The 13,787-nt window shown below is 43.6% G+C and overlaps 1 protein-coding gene across 1 annotated transcript in view; it reads left to right on the top strand.

Moving 5' to 3' along the window:
- GRAMD1C (GRAM domain containing 1C) overlaps window positions 1-13,787 on the top strand; it is a gene marked incomplete at its 5' end in the record, with an annotated part of 53,410 nt that overhangs the window by 27,519 nt on the left and 12,104 nt on the right. The window contains 3 exon segments of the mRNA XM_084263104.1: window positions 4,115-4,233; window positions 5,369-5,489; window positions 9,403-9,565. Coding sequence (XP_084119230.1) covers window positions 4,115-4,233; window positions 5,369-5,489; window positions 9,403-9,565 — 403 coding nt within the window.

Raw genomic sequence — 13,787 nt, 5'->3', positions numbered from 1 at the left:
CTGCCTTGTACTTCAGTATCACATGTCCTAGGCAGTTCAACAGGTAGTCTTTTCTAAAGTCTGCCTTTCTTACACAATGCAAGTCACTTCAGAAGAAAACCAGGTAACAGTTACATACTGTTCTGCACTGAAGCTTACTTTGGCCATCGAGGTGCTCCCCCCCCCCCCCCAATTTTGTGTTGCTGTTCTAGTAGGACTCCTGGTCCCCTTAGCTGAGTTGTAACTCTCTAACTCAAAGCTGCTCCCTCAGATGTTGCTCAGAGTACTGTACTGTGCGTTTGGTGCCCTCTAACTCTGGTAGCGCTGGGAATCAGTGGGTACCTTCTCCTAATGGTGGTTCTGTCGTTTTTTAGACATTCTTTTTAGATGTCCATGTTTAGACTTTCCTTTCAAGGAAAACTTCCCCTTCTCCCCCTTCCTACTGCAAAATGTGCTGAGTGAGTCTCTTAAGCCTTTATCTTGCCATTGTTTTTTTTTTTTTTAAATGCTCCTGGTCAAAGGGGAAGGAAGCATCATGGAAAATAAGGAGTCATTAATGTAGGTCTGGAAGAGACATGACACCGGTCCTGATAAACCAGATAGCTGCTTCCATATCCACTGAGGCTTTCAATAATACATCAGTTTATAAAATCAGCTAAAATTCCTGTTTTGCAGCAGGCTTTCTAGATCGGTAAAGCAAGGTTCCTGATGGCTGCTATTGACAGGAAGAACAATGCTGTTTATACTTGTGCTTTATTTTCCTAAAGTTTATGGGTGTCAAATATCCTTCTAGTTGAAGGGAGAAGGAACAAATTAAAATCTAATTAGGCAGGTCATTCAAATCCCAAGCAAACACAGCGCTCCTTATTTCTCATGGAACAAGATCTTAACTTAATCGGTCTCAATTCCCATGAGTCCTCTTCCTTAGCGTTGGATTTATTTTCCTATTGTTCTTCTCCTACTTTGCTGGGTAGAGATTTGTGTGTGTCTCCAGAGGCGTAGCAGGTAAGGCTAGAGGTGTGAGAATGGACCAGAGCTGGGCTGTGCATGGCAAACATCTACCAGGACAGCAGTACTGCCTTCCCTGCAGCTTCACAGGGAAGGTTCAGCTTGCACCTTTGTGTGCAGCAAGAATTGGTTTAGAGATCAGAGGGGGCTTGGGTTGATCCTGACCTTTATGTTTGGGCAGTTAGAAGGGGGAGTTTGCTGGGTTTGTTTTTTTTTTCAGCTAATCAGACAAGCAAACAATCAATCAGACAGAATTTCACATCTAAAATTGCCTGGTGGGAGTGTGGTGGGTGGGTTGTCTCTGGAGTAAACTAGTATGGACTGTCTTATTTCTGCATCTGTCTGCAGGGGGTAAAAATCAGGCTTCCCTTCTGTGGGTGTTATTCTGTGGTATTGCTTGTGTCACACCACCACTTTGTCTAGCATGAAACAAAGTATTGATGTTTTATGCTCCCTGTTAAAAAGACAAAAAGGTGTCCTAGCTGCTCTTTGTAGCCTTTGTTTCTGTATACAAAGAGAACTGAGAAAAAAACCTGCTTAAAGGAACAGGGCAAAGCAATTCATGTTTAGACTTGGCTTTTCAAGCTTCAGAGCTTCTCAAACCATCCTCTCAGAAGCAGAAGTCTGACCCAGAAAATTTTTGCCCTCCTTTGCCTTCAGAACTAATCCTTTCTGATACAATAAAGCAAGCCTGGTTTGATCTTGGGCTGTGACCATTAACAACTTGCTGTGTCTCGCTGAGCTAAGAATAATTGAGCAGAGTGCAAGAATCCTGTTTTAGAAGCAAAAATTGGTAACATCGACTTCACGAAACCTCAGGAAGCAGCTTTATAGATTCCTGAAATGCACAGCTGAAAGTTTCTCTGCTTGCTTCAAACCACTGAGCGCTCTGTCCAAGGGCAGCAGCCTGGCTTGCCCCCCAGACTGGTGCAGAATATGCTAGCGAATTCAATTAGGGGAATTAGCTATTTCCTAGTTAATTTCTTCTGACTGGAAGTAAAGGCACTGGCAATATTGGGCAGCAGAAGTCAAAGGGGCTTTGTCCTTTTTTTTTCTCTTATTTTTTTCTTTTAATTTCTCGTTGAAAGATGTGCTGTCTAAAGGTACACCTCAGTCATATTTTGAAATTGTAGAATGCCTGCCCCTGTTGTTAGCCACCTACTGAGAAGGGCTGTAAAGTAGCTGTTTGTGGTTATGGTTAGGGCGTTATTGCTCCAAAAGACAGGGTCCCAGGGGAAAGCAAGGCAGCTGTACGCTGATGCATGTGTCTTTAGCGCTGCAGGGCTTCCTGGAACAAACCCCCACGGCAGAGGGAGGGAGGGAGCCCGGCGTTAGGTGTCACGACTCTCGCTTTATGTCTCTGTGTGTTTTTGTGTGTTAGTGTTTACCTCGTCCTCGGTGGGATTAAATGCCTTGAAACTGATCTCTACCAATAGGATGCTCGTGCCAGCCGCTTTCTGGGGAGCCTGAAACCTTGTTGTGTTGGAAAACACCCGAGGGAAAAGCCCTCTTCCAGAGCGGTGGAGACCAGCCCTGTCCCGAACCGGGCCGGGTTTCTCTCCCCCAGGTTCGGGGGGCGAGGGGAAGGCTCCCCTTCGCGATGCAGCGCGGAGGTCCCGCATCGAGGGGGCAGAGGGACGCCCGAGGCCGTCCTGCCGGCGGTGACAGGCGCCGCGGCGATGCCCGCGATTGTCCCGCTCCCTCCTCCCGCCGGGGAAGGAGCCGCCGGGCGGGCTGGGGAGCGGCCCCGGGCGGGCCCCGCCGCACGGCAGGAAGTGGGAGCGCGGCGGCCCGGGCGGAGGCACCCGGCGAGGCCGGGGCTGTCCCGGGAGCGGCGCTGCCCGGCGGGGCGTCGCGCAGCGGGAAGCGCCAGGTTTGTGGCGGTGCGGGGCGACGGGCACCCTCCGGGCGGGACGGGCAGCGAGCAGGTGGGTGGGTGGGTGCCGGCAGCCCCGGGAGGGAGCGCCGAAGGTGCGTATGGGCGTGTGTTTACATTCCGGCTGTGGGTCAGCTTTTTTATGTCTGTCTAAAATTGCGGGTAGTATAACACTCCGCAGGTGGAGCAGGGAGGTGGAGAGGATCTTTTATAAGCCCTTTAAATAATGCATAGGTATTTAATGTGATCATTTCATGCAAATAGTAAGCAGTACTTGTGTTACTGCCTCATTAGCACGGTTCTGTTCCCTTGATCAATATGGATTGTGGCTGAGGCACATTTTCCAGTGCGGTGTCTCTTCTTTAAGATTGCTAGTGTTGCTCTCTGAGCTCTCTAAAATCCCAGAACCTTATGTCCTTTCTTTTTGTTTTTATGGTGGGGTTTTTTTGTTTGTTTGTTTAAGCCCTTTACAGCTGAAGTGGACTTTGAAACTAGTTGCTTACATTGCTGGTATGACTGCCATACTCCTTTCACTTCCTGACTTTCCTGATGATCTGAGAGAATGTAGATATATCCCAATAGTCAGAATTCATGGGGCAGGGAGGAGATACTATAGAGGAAGATTAGCTAGTGATGAGTCAAGGTGACAGTGTTACTCAGCAAAGCCAACTAATTTTTTGTCAAGGTGGCTCTTGTGTCACTCGAAAGTGAGGATCTCCTGTCCCACCTTAGCAGAGTGGACAGTTGGCTGACCCTAGACACCACTGTCTGTAGTGAGTGAAATGCTAGCCTCTCGCTGTTTGTAAAGTGCTCAGAGCATCCTGAGGAAACAGGCAGGTATCTATTAAGCAGTTTGTCCTAGAACAAAGAGGGAGTCCCTGGTTGTCTACTTGTTACTGGTGCTGTGCCATATTGAGTGAAATTCAAGCAGGTGCTACCTTGAAGATCTCTGTGAAAACACTGGTGATGTGTGAAGAAGCAAGTAATGATCACAACGTGTTTCTTCTTGAAATAAGTTTTTCTTGTGTCTAGTGTTATTGATTGAACAGCAGTGGGTTGGAAATATGTAGTAGACAGGAGTACAGTTCCCCAAAATGCTGAAATCCAATCTTGAAATCTAATACCGAAATGCTTTCAGTCCTTGTCAGAATTGAGGTTAAAGGCTGTGGCGTAATTCAAACTTCTTGCTGTTTTCCCTCCTGTGCCTTACTGTCCCATACCAGAGTTCTTGACCAGCTCGCTTTCTTTCAGCGGCTGACCAAGCAGGAATTCTGGCAGCTGGTGCACCAGAGCTATGGCTCTGAGCTGGGCCTGAACAGTGAGGAGATGGAGAGCTTCCACTCGTCATCTGAGGACAACGGACAGTCACGGTAAGGAGAAGGCTGCAACGTTTATTGAAATAGTCAGGGAGAAGTAGCATCTTCTTTCTTAAAAATTGCTTTTTCAAAGTGCTGCTGTAGCCTTACAGGGAAGGTTAAGCCTGTAGTAAAAGGGTAGAAGGAACTGAGCATGCATTAAACCTCAATTGTGTTTGTTGGCTAAAATAGTAGGAGCAATTAGAGGAAGGAGATGGGATGACCTTATTCTCCTGGGATCTGCTTGGGCACATCAACAGGAAGGCTTAAATAGCAACCTTTTCTCATAATTCTGTCTAGTCAGGATTTGTATGCCCTTCAACAATATGGAAAAGTTGAATGGAGTGGAGCTATATACGATGTTCAGACACTTTTCCTCCCCTCGATGGAGAACGAAACACATGCTTTGCTTTGCTCCCTGATGTCTGAGGTCTTAGCTTATTTTTGTGTGCTCAGTTTGAACAAGGAAACTAGAATAATCTTAACTATATGGATTATTTCTTTGAATGCTTGCCTTGATTTCTTGGAACAAATGTGAACTAATTTATGAACTACCAGTGTCAGTCTAATAATGGGGTGTAGTTTTTGTGTCAGTATGTAAGTATGGCTCTGCAAAACTGAATGATGTGATCTATGACTCTCTTCAGTTCTGAGTTACTTTGAGTATGCTGGTTAGAAAAAGAAGTCTTAAGTCCACTGCAAGTTTCAAAAGATATGTCCCATTAAATATTTCCTGGGTTTTAGTGTTTTGGGTTCCCCCCCCCCCCCCCCCCCCCCAGTAAATACACACTGCATGGCAATTCTGAAGTAAGGGATGCAGGAAAAAATATGTCCCAAGCTTTCTTAAAACATTTTTTTCCCAAAACCTTTTCTAACTTCTCTGTCTGCTCTTTTACCACACCACTGACTTTCTCTCATTCATCAGTGCTTGTTTTTACCCACCTTATGGTAAGAAGCTGAATCTATCTGAAAGGTGTCTGGGTGAAGAAAATTGCCCAAGATTGATGTGCTGGATGTAGGAAGAATCAGTTGGTATTTTTTAATATTAACTGAGCAGCCATGGTTTGAATGCAAAAATCACATGCGATGTTTTCTCAGACTTTTCAGCACTTATATCTCCAATGATGTCTTCATTTTTTGCTTTGGACAGATCCAGCATTTGTGATGATTCTGGAGAAAGGGATGAAAAACTAACAAAAATGATTGGTGTAGTTCGGGAACCCACACTTCAAACGGAAGAGTCGTCGCTCAATAGACACACGTTGCCTGGAGTAAGTGCTGACACAGCCTCTCTTGTTCTCTGTGGCTGACAAGCATATGTGCTTAACTTGGTGTATCTGTAAGCATAGGATGCATGGGTATTACCACTTCTAAAGAAGCTTGTGAGAATTCGTACTAGCCTAGGAGGCTTTCACATCAGAAATTTGATATTAATATCTTCAGGTTTCAGGAATATTTGTTGAATTTGGAAGTGACCAAACTTCTGCATAAGATAATATTGTTGGTGTGAGTTGCAGCATTGTTTTCTCATGGATTCGCTGCATGACCTGGTAGGAATGCTGAGGTTTATGTCTTGGTCCTAGTTTCGATTTTAAAACCAAAACAAACCACACCAAAAAACCACAAACACAAACAAGCAAACAACCCCCACCACAAAACCACAACCAAACTATTGTATCCACCTTCCTAGGGACCATGTGCATTGTTGTGCAAGTGCTTTACTAAAGTATTGCTTTTGTTTACTTCCAATGCTTCTTGCTTGCACTGCTTGATGTTAAAAAAAAAAAAAAACCAAAACCCAAACGCCTCATCTTCTCCCTTTCCTATAAATTAGGTTTACTAGAAGGTAGTTATGCTGTGTTATCCTTGCCTGCAAAGTTAGTCTGCTGTTGTGAATATATGAAACATCTTTTTTATTTAAGTTTGTGGCAGTGTTTCAGAAGGAAGGGTGGGAAAAGCACCCTTGATGTAGTAACTTTTTTCCTACTTAATACCTTGGAGTAATAAAATTGAACAAGCATGGGTGTTTCACTCATGAAGTATGAATTTGTGAATGCAGTTGGCTGCTTGGGAGGGCAAGCTCATTAGTACGGGTATCTGAGGTGTCTGTGCAGCATCTCACATGTTCACTGGGACTCCTGTGTGTAGTTATAGTCCTAAAAGGTTATGGACCTCTTCTCTTAATAGATAACCTGAGGGAAAGATCTTGGAGAAGCAAATAGAGAGCTAAAAACATTTTTTATAAACTGCACAGGAGTTGGGTATCTAACGGATGTTTCTGCTTTGGAAAATTTGGAGAGGGAAGAAAGGAGAACTTGTAGTAAAAAGCCTATTACCATATAAATCCTCTGGCTTTTGTCACTTGCTAAAACTGATCAGGAGGTTAAGCAGGCTTTAAATACTTCTGCTGAAGTCCAAGTTAATGGCTAGAGACTCCTACCCCAGCAAACAATATTGGTGTTTGTCCAATGTTAAAAGCTTTAGTTAATCGGCTGATGGGTGTCCCTCATGGAAATCCTAACAGTATAAAAAAGATCTTTGGAGAGCTGTAAGGCAGGCTTGTGGGTGCTGCTGGAATTTGGGCTCTTTAGGATACTACCCAGGCAGCCTTGGTTTGGACTTGTAAAGCTTTATTTGCACAACATCAAGCCATTTAAAAATAATTGCTCTGCCTGGAAAAGAAGCGTTTTGTTTGCCTACTGGGTGTCACACCCAGAGATGTCTCTTGCAGGTGCTAAATCTAATGGGGCATGTTGGTAAGCAGCACTGCCAAGGGATTTGGTCTGTATCCGCTAGGATTCTCCCTCGAATAAACTGCTTTTTAAAAATCCTGTAGTTATAGTCTAAAAGCACAGTCCTGATAATATGCATGTAGCTAAACTGTTCAGCTTTACTGTTTCAGTGCAACTGAAATACATAATTGTATTGAGCTGTATGTGTCACTTGGCACTTCTCAGGAATGTCAACACACTCTCCAGCACCCCAGGATTACAGCATGTGGAGCACAGGGGCAATAGGAGGAGACAGTAGCGCTTAAAAATGTATTTGGCAAAAACCGTGGCACTGATGGCGCAACACATTTAATCACCTTTCCAAGACTGGAGAGAAACAGGCTTAACCTCCTCTTTGCTGCTCTGATTAGGCAAAGTAAGTCCCAAAGCTCTCTTCAGAGGGAGATCTGAAATGGTACTTGGCCTCTCTTGGAAAAAATATTGATGGTAGCTGGCTGTGGTTGATGAAAGAAAGCCTGTGTGTAACACCAGTCAGGGCACTTGTGCTTCTCAAGTGCAGTGACCATCACAAGGTGGGAACTACCTTTTTGCCTATATGAATCGACCATCTTCTTCCCTCCAGCCCTTGTAGTGAGACCTTAGAGCCTTCCAGTCGTGGAGCCTGCTATTCAGTTAAAACCCCAACCAAAAACCAAACCTGAAAAGCCTTTGCACAGAGCTTTGGTTACAAATGTACGTAAGGAAGAAATTGTACGTCTTTAATTCCAGTTGACGTTACCCTTGGTGGTGAGGGGGAGAGGGCGGTGATGGGGTGGGGCAGGCAGGAAAACTGTTTGAGTTAATCAGTTACTCCAAAAGCCTCAGCATGAATCTCCTCTTCCCTGACATCACAAAGGATTTTTTTTTTAGAAGCTATTGCTCTAGGCTTTGAACTTGAGCCTAATTTTCACACTCTGCCCATGGCATAGTGGGGGCTGCTTTTATGCTGTTGGTGGGACTTCCACCTGTTCACCAGATCCCTAATCTTCATCAAAATGCTATGAGGGTTCCTTGTGTTTGGGCTACATCTCTGTCAACATTGAGACTGCTTAACCACAACCTGCTCCTTTCTGACTCCCATCTGTATGGATGGAGTATTTCGGTGTGGAAGTACTGGTTCTGTCTTCGTTCTCATTCTGTGACCGAGTACAGATTCAGGCATGGTAGCTCCTTTTGTTAACTGGTCTGCTTTTCTGATGCAGTGTTCCCTCCTTTGACCTTGAGGGAGTATTTTTGCCTGCTAATTCTGCAGTCAGATTCATGCCTGTCTCTTATTTTCCAGCCACCCACCTTCTGCTAATGGCCCTCAGTTGCACAAAAAAGTAGATGGTCTTTGTTTTGAAAAAAGCCAAGTAGTACAGGAAGTACATGATGACTATTCAAGGAGAGGATGCTCTTGGGTTTTGAGCAAGTGCTGAATAATCTTTAGGGATGATGGCATTGCAGATGGATTGGAACTACTCAGTTGAGGAGGCCTGATGTTATTTATTATGGTCTGTGCTCTACTGCACGTGGGGGGGTGGAGTACTGTTGATCCCAGCTGTTTCACTGGAGCTTTGAGGAGATGTTTAGAATGAAAGCTGTTTTGTAGCTAGTAGCTAAGCCTTTCTGGTGGCCTTTTGGGGTGTACAAACCTTATGCACACAGTCTCACTAGAAATTATTCCTTGAAGTTTTCAGTGGCATGTGAGCTTAGCAGCCATTTACTAAGGTTTAGTGTCAAGAGCTGCATTGTTGAGTCAGTGACTGATGTTTTGGGGTATGTCCTGCATATACATTGGAGATGGTAAATGACAATCCACTGGTTTGTTTCTGAGAAGTAAGTTTTTATAGGTAGGATGGCTCTAGGCAGCAGTATTTTAAAAACTTTTTTTGTCAAATAGTAGTAGAGCCCTATAAAATAAGATCACTGTTCAGATATATAATTGGAATCATCAAGGCTTACTGAAAAAGGGAAATCCTGCCTATTTCATTGTGCTTCTCCCCAGGACTGTTGGATCCTTTTCTAAACAGGCAGGAAAAATCTGATCTATAAAGTAAATAGTCTAAGTTAATGGATTTATAAATACTAGCATTGATGCAGGGAAGGAGACTAAACCATGCAGGTGGGTGCAAAGACCTGAATGGGGAGTCACTGTCCCTTTTGAGGCAGCTTTAGGTATGAAAGTACAGATGAGTAAGTCTGTCCCTTGTTAACCAGGGTAAAGTGAAAGTTTGATATAAAGAGGGAGGAGGTTGGCTGGGGTAGGGAGCAAGAGAGAAACTAGTGCTTCACTGGGTGGTAATTGAGCAGATAGAACTTGTGGCTTCCTTTATGTGGGTTTCTTCCTTGAAAGTAACTTTCTAGTGTCTTTCTTTTTTTTTATAGGCTTTGATTACTGATGTGTCTGGTCATTCTCTCTTGGTTGTTTCAGGTGGAGGAGTCCCCAAGTGAGAAGCAAATGAAGAAGAGCCCTCTTCCATCTCCAGAAAGAAAATCTGTTAAGCTAGTCAGGAGCAGGTCTTTTGAGAAGTCCTTGGACCTGAATGAGAATGAAAATCTTCCGGAGAAGAGCAGTGCCTCAGATAGTGAAGAAGGTAAATCTCATAATGGTTGGGATCTGTAAGACAACCTGACTCTGGTATTCCATCTCACTAGTGGAGCAAGTTAGAGAACAATCTGATCTTAAACTTGTTTGCTCACTTGCTTCACAGAATTACAGCAAAACCCCCACCATTGTATCTTAGTTTCTGGGGAGGAAAAAAGTGGTTGTTGGGGGTCTTCAGAATGAAAACAAATTGTAGATTTGCTTTTTCTTCTTTGTGGGCAAACAGTTGCTAACTGCTTAAACTTTAAGAAAGTTTATTGGCAGTGTGGTGGTGCTTGTTCACTTTCTGTGTTCTCACAGGTATTTCAAGTACTTCTCTTCCCTTTGTTTTCATACCTTGGGAACTGAGGAGAAACATTTCAGACTCTTCTCCAGTTTGAGAGATTCTCTCACCTTCTCCACCGCCCCCTTCTTTACACTTTTACTTTAAGGCATATGGGCTTAAATGTTACTGATGGAGTAAAGGGAGGAACTTGCTGAAAGTGCAGGCAAGGCGGTTTCCCAGCTTTCAGGAATATACTATGCATATTCTGAATCTGAAAAACCTTAACACATGTCTTGGAGCAGCTTATACGTTGTGTGCCAACAGAGTTAATATCTTAATGGATCCTGATATACCATCCTCACAATGCATACCTCATTACCCAGTACAAGATGAGGAGAAACGGATCTCTACAAAATAGTGTAGAGATTGTAAGCTGGCTGTGACGTGCTTCCTTTCCTCTCCTCACTGTAGGAGAGAGAAACATGGCTGTATGTCTCATGGTGGTTTTGGTAGGAGTGTTTGTGCTGTCTCCTGGGGTGAGAATAAGGCTGGAGCATGCCTTCTACCCAGGCTGGATGGCAGTGAGACTTGTGCTGGGTTCTGTGGGTGTTTGTTCTGTGGTCCCACAGTAGTGTCTGAGCAAGTTCTTGCTCTCATAAGATGAGCTTTTTACTGACTTTTCTGTGCCAGTGGGCTGTAGCTGCTCAGACAGCTCACTGAAGTTGTGGTGGATGTTCTGTTAGATCTATCTCAATCTTGGACCCTGTAAATGCCTTCAAAATGAGGTGTGTACAACCTGGATTGGTTCCAGAGTTGCATGGTGGTGTGCAAATGGAGGACAGAAGTTCTTCACAGTAGCAGTGTCCTCAGTAGCAGCTGAATATTTCTTCCATATGTGAAGAGAGAGCTTCCCTGTCCTGTTGGCAGGAATGGGACAGACAGCACAGTCAACTGAAACTAGTTTTTAATCTGGGCTGGGAAACTTTACACCTCATCTTTTTGGAGTTAGCAACTGAAGCTGCTTGTAGGTGTCACTATGTCGGTGGGATCACTGAGGGGTCCAGGAGAGCTTTCAAAAGTCGTTGTTGCCTGAGGATATACTTTATATTCAACTAACTTTTCTTTTGCTCACCCACACTGCTGCTGCCTTTGCTTTAGTTCAGATTCAGCTTGGTACCGTGTCAGGTTGTATAATTTGTATGAATATGCTTACTTGAACAGGCTGCTGTGTATGCCATACTCCTACGCACTTAAGCTTCACAGATTGTTTACTCCATTGCAGGTGGAACTCTTAGACCAGCAGAAAGTTTTGGCTTTCAGGTGTTCTAGATGTCTTGTGGCTTTCTTGTGGCTTCTTCTGTTTTGATATTGTGGGTTTTTTTATGGCACAGGTCTCCAGTGAAACTGAATGGCCATAGTTCTGTTGTCTTTGATGCTGCTCTTTGCCTCAAGGACAGCAGTAAATACCCCCTGTCATCCCCATGTTTCTGATGCTGAGTAAACAGAACATATTTAATGGGAGATGTCTCTTTAAGAGAACTGACTTCATGCTGTTTCACTTACTTCTCCTCCCTCCCCCAAGACTAGTCTCTTTTTATTCAGAGCAGGATTTTCTAGTCTCACAACATTAATCTTTTCTCTCACATTCACTTCTTCATGCTTAGAATTTTTTTCTTCTGTTTTTCTGTCTGTCTTCTATTGCAGTTACCCTATACTCTTACAAGGTAAATTTCTTCATGCAAATGAAACTACTTTCCCACATGGCAGAGGTTGACCCTTGTGATTAATCTCTCTTGTGTCCTCTGGCTCCTACTCAGGCTGCCCATGGAGGTGTCCTGGCAAATAAGGTGAGGGGCAAGCTCAGGGCTACTGTTCTCCAACTCCAGGTCCAACTGTCACTCAAAGCTGGAATGCCAGAGCCTTAGCAACACTCGTTCCCTTGCCCTAAGAAATTCTCACATTGCTTACTGGGGGATGGGGGGGTTTGCATCACACGGTACACCACTGGCTTGTTGACCTGCATCTTGGTGCTTTTGTTTGGAGTATAAACTTCCAGCCATGACAAACTTTTGGCTAAGCTAAAAATTAATATCTGCAGTCTTGTTTCTAAAGTTCAGAAAACAAATTTCAGTTCAAGCACAGAATATCTATTTCTAAAATAGAGCCAGGAGATTCTGAATTGCCTCAAATGGCTCTTTTGTATCTGGGGTTTTTAATGTGCAATGACAATGTTCAGCAGCATAAAACACTTCAAAGGAGGAAGGGGGGAAGCAGGAAATTGGAAAACAGCCTTTTCTGTTAAAAAGCTTTAACATGTATGGGGTTGTCATAAATTCCTGATCTCCTTGCATGACTTGACAGACTCTTACTTTATTCTTTCTGTTTGCGTTTTCCCCAAGATGATGAAAGTTTGGATATGCAATGTATGTAAGGAAGCGTAGCCCAATTATCTCGTTGGCATTTAAATCAAAGTAATGAAGGCATGTATTTTCTTATCAATACTCTGTTGCTTTGGGGGTTGGAGGATATGTGTTTGAGTTATCTAAAGTCAAAAGGCTGCAGTCTGGTTTTGGGGTGTTTTTTTTCCTCTTGTAAATGGACAAAAGCTAGTATTGTCACAGTATTAATTAGTACTCTTTGAAAATAGAGAAAGCTCTCTGATAATGGTCAATATTACTGATACAGTCTTTAAATAGATGGCACCTGGAACTCGTTCACTCTAGGAATGGATTTCAAGTGTGTCTGGTTAAGGGCTCCTACCCATATATTCTTCATACAGTGTACAGTTTTCCCCATCACCAGTGCCATAGAAATATTCAGTAGTGCCAAGATTTACCTATGTCATTTTTTTGTCTTCTGATCCTCCCCCAACTCTGTGGAGTGAAAACTCAGCTGTCATCTTAATTTGTTTGATAGCCTCTGCTCTTATTGGTTCATCTTTCTTAATTTGCTTCTGGTGTGTGTTCAGCTTTGAGCTGTTGGTTGTTAATAGGAATTTTAAGAACGCTTTTCCTCCCTCCTTTACCCCCCCTCCAGTTTTCTGTGTCTTGTGCTGCAGATGTTTTCAAACCTCTGCAGTTGCTGGTGCATAGTGGTTTTATATACAAACTGTATTTCACAGCTTGCCTTGTAGTGATGAAAATGACCTTATTACGGAAGTGAGAGGCAGTAGTGGGGGAGGGAACAGACTTGCTGTCTTCGTGCTGAACCAGGTCACTCTAGGTAAAATGTTTGGTTCTGGATTTTAGTGTCCCTAGGGATCTTAACCTGAAGTCAGCATAATCTCATGTTCTTTTATCAGACAGTAGCTCCAACTCATCTATAAATGTATTCAGGCTAAGAGAGAGGTTGATAATTGCATACTGTTGAGGAGTTAGAACAGCATTAAAAGTTAAGGAGTTAGATTGGTATCTAGATACCTGCATGAAACATTTTTTCCATAAAGAGTATTTCTAAGCCAATGCAGTATAAAATGCTTGATGCTGCTCTGGTATTGAGATAAATAAAAGGCAAGTAGGTTGACCTGTGTGAGTTAAGCAAAAGAAAACAGTAGACAAACATGCATATTCATTTGTAGCAGAGTCAAGTGATTAAAACTTTCTATTCTATTCAAATTGAAAGTGCTGTGCTGCTGTTTCTGCTCACTGCTTCATCTAGGATTTCTACAGACAAACTCTGAGAAGCCCAGATGGGAGTGACCTGAAGCTTGTCAAGCTCTCTGTGTCTGCAGTGACTTGCTCCTGCAGAAGTGGAACTCACAGCAGCATCCCTATGCTCACCTTCCAGACCTATTGTCTGACAGAGTTCCAGGCTTTTCTGGAGCACAGCTGTTTGAATCCTGGCATCTGAATCAGCTGAGGGGCCTGGTGCATCAGCCCCATTTCGGATTGGGCTTTCTGAAAATATGATTTTGTGTGATAGGGCAGATTTTTAATGTGGTTTTGTT

Source organism: Gallinula chloropus, assembly GCF_964237585.1.
Source record: "Gallinula chloropus genome assembly, chromosome: 1".
NCBI lineage: Eukaryota > Metazoa > Chordata > Aves > Gruiformes > Rallidae > Gallinula > Gallinula chloropus.
The sequence above is the reverse complement of the archived record's forward strand: the minus strand, read 5'-3'. Positions and strand labels throughout refer to the sequence as shown.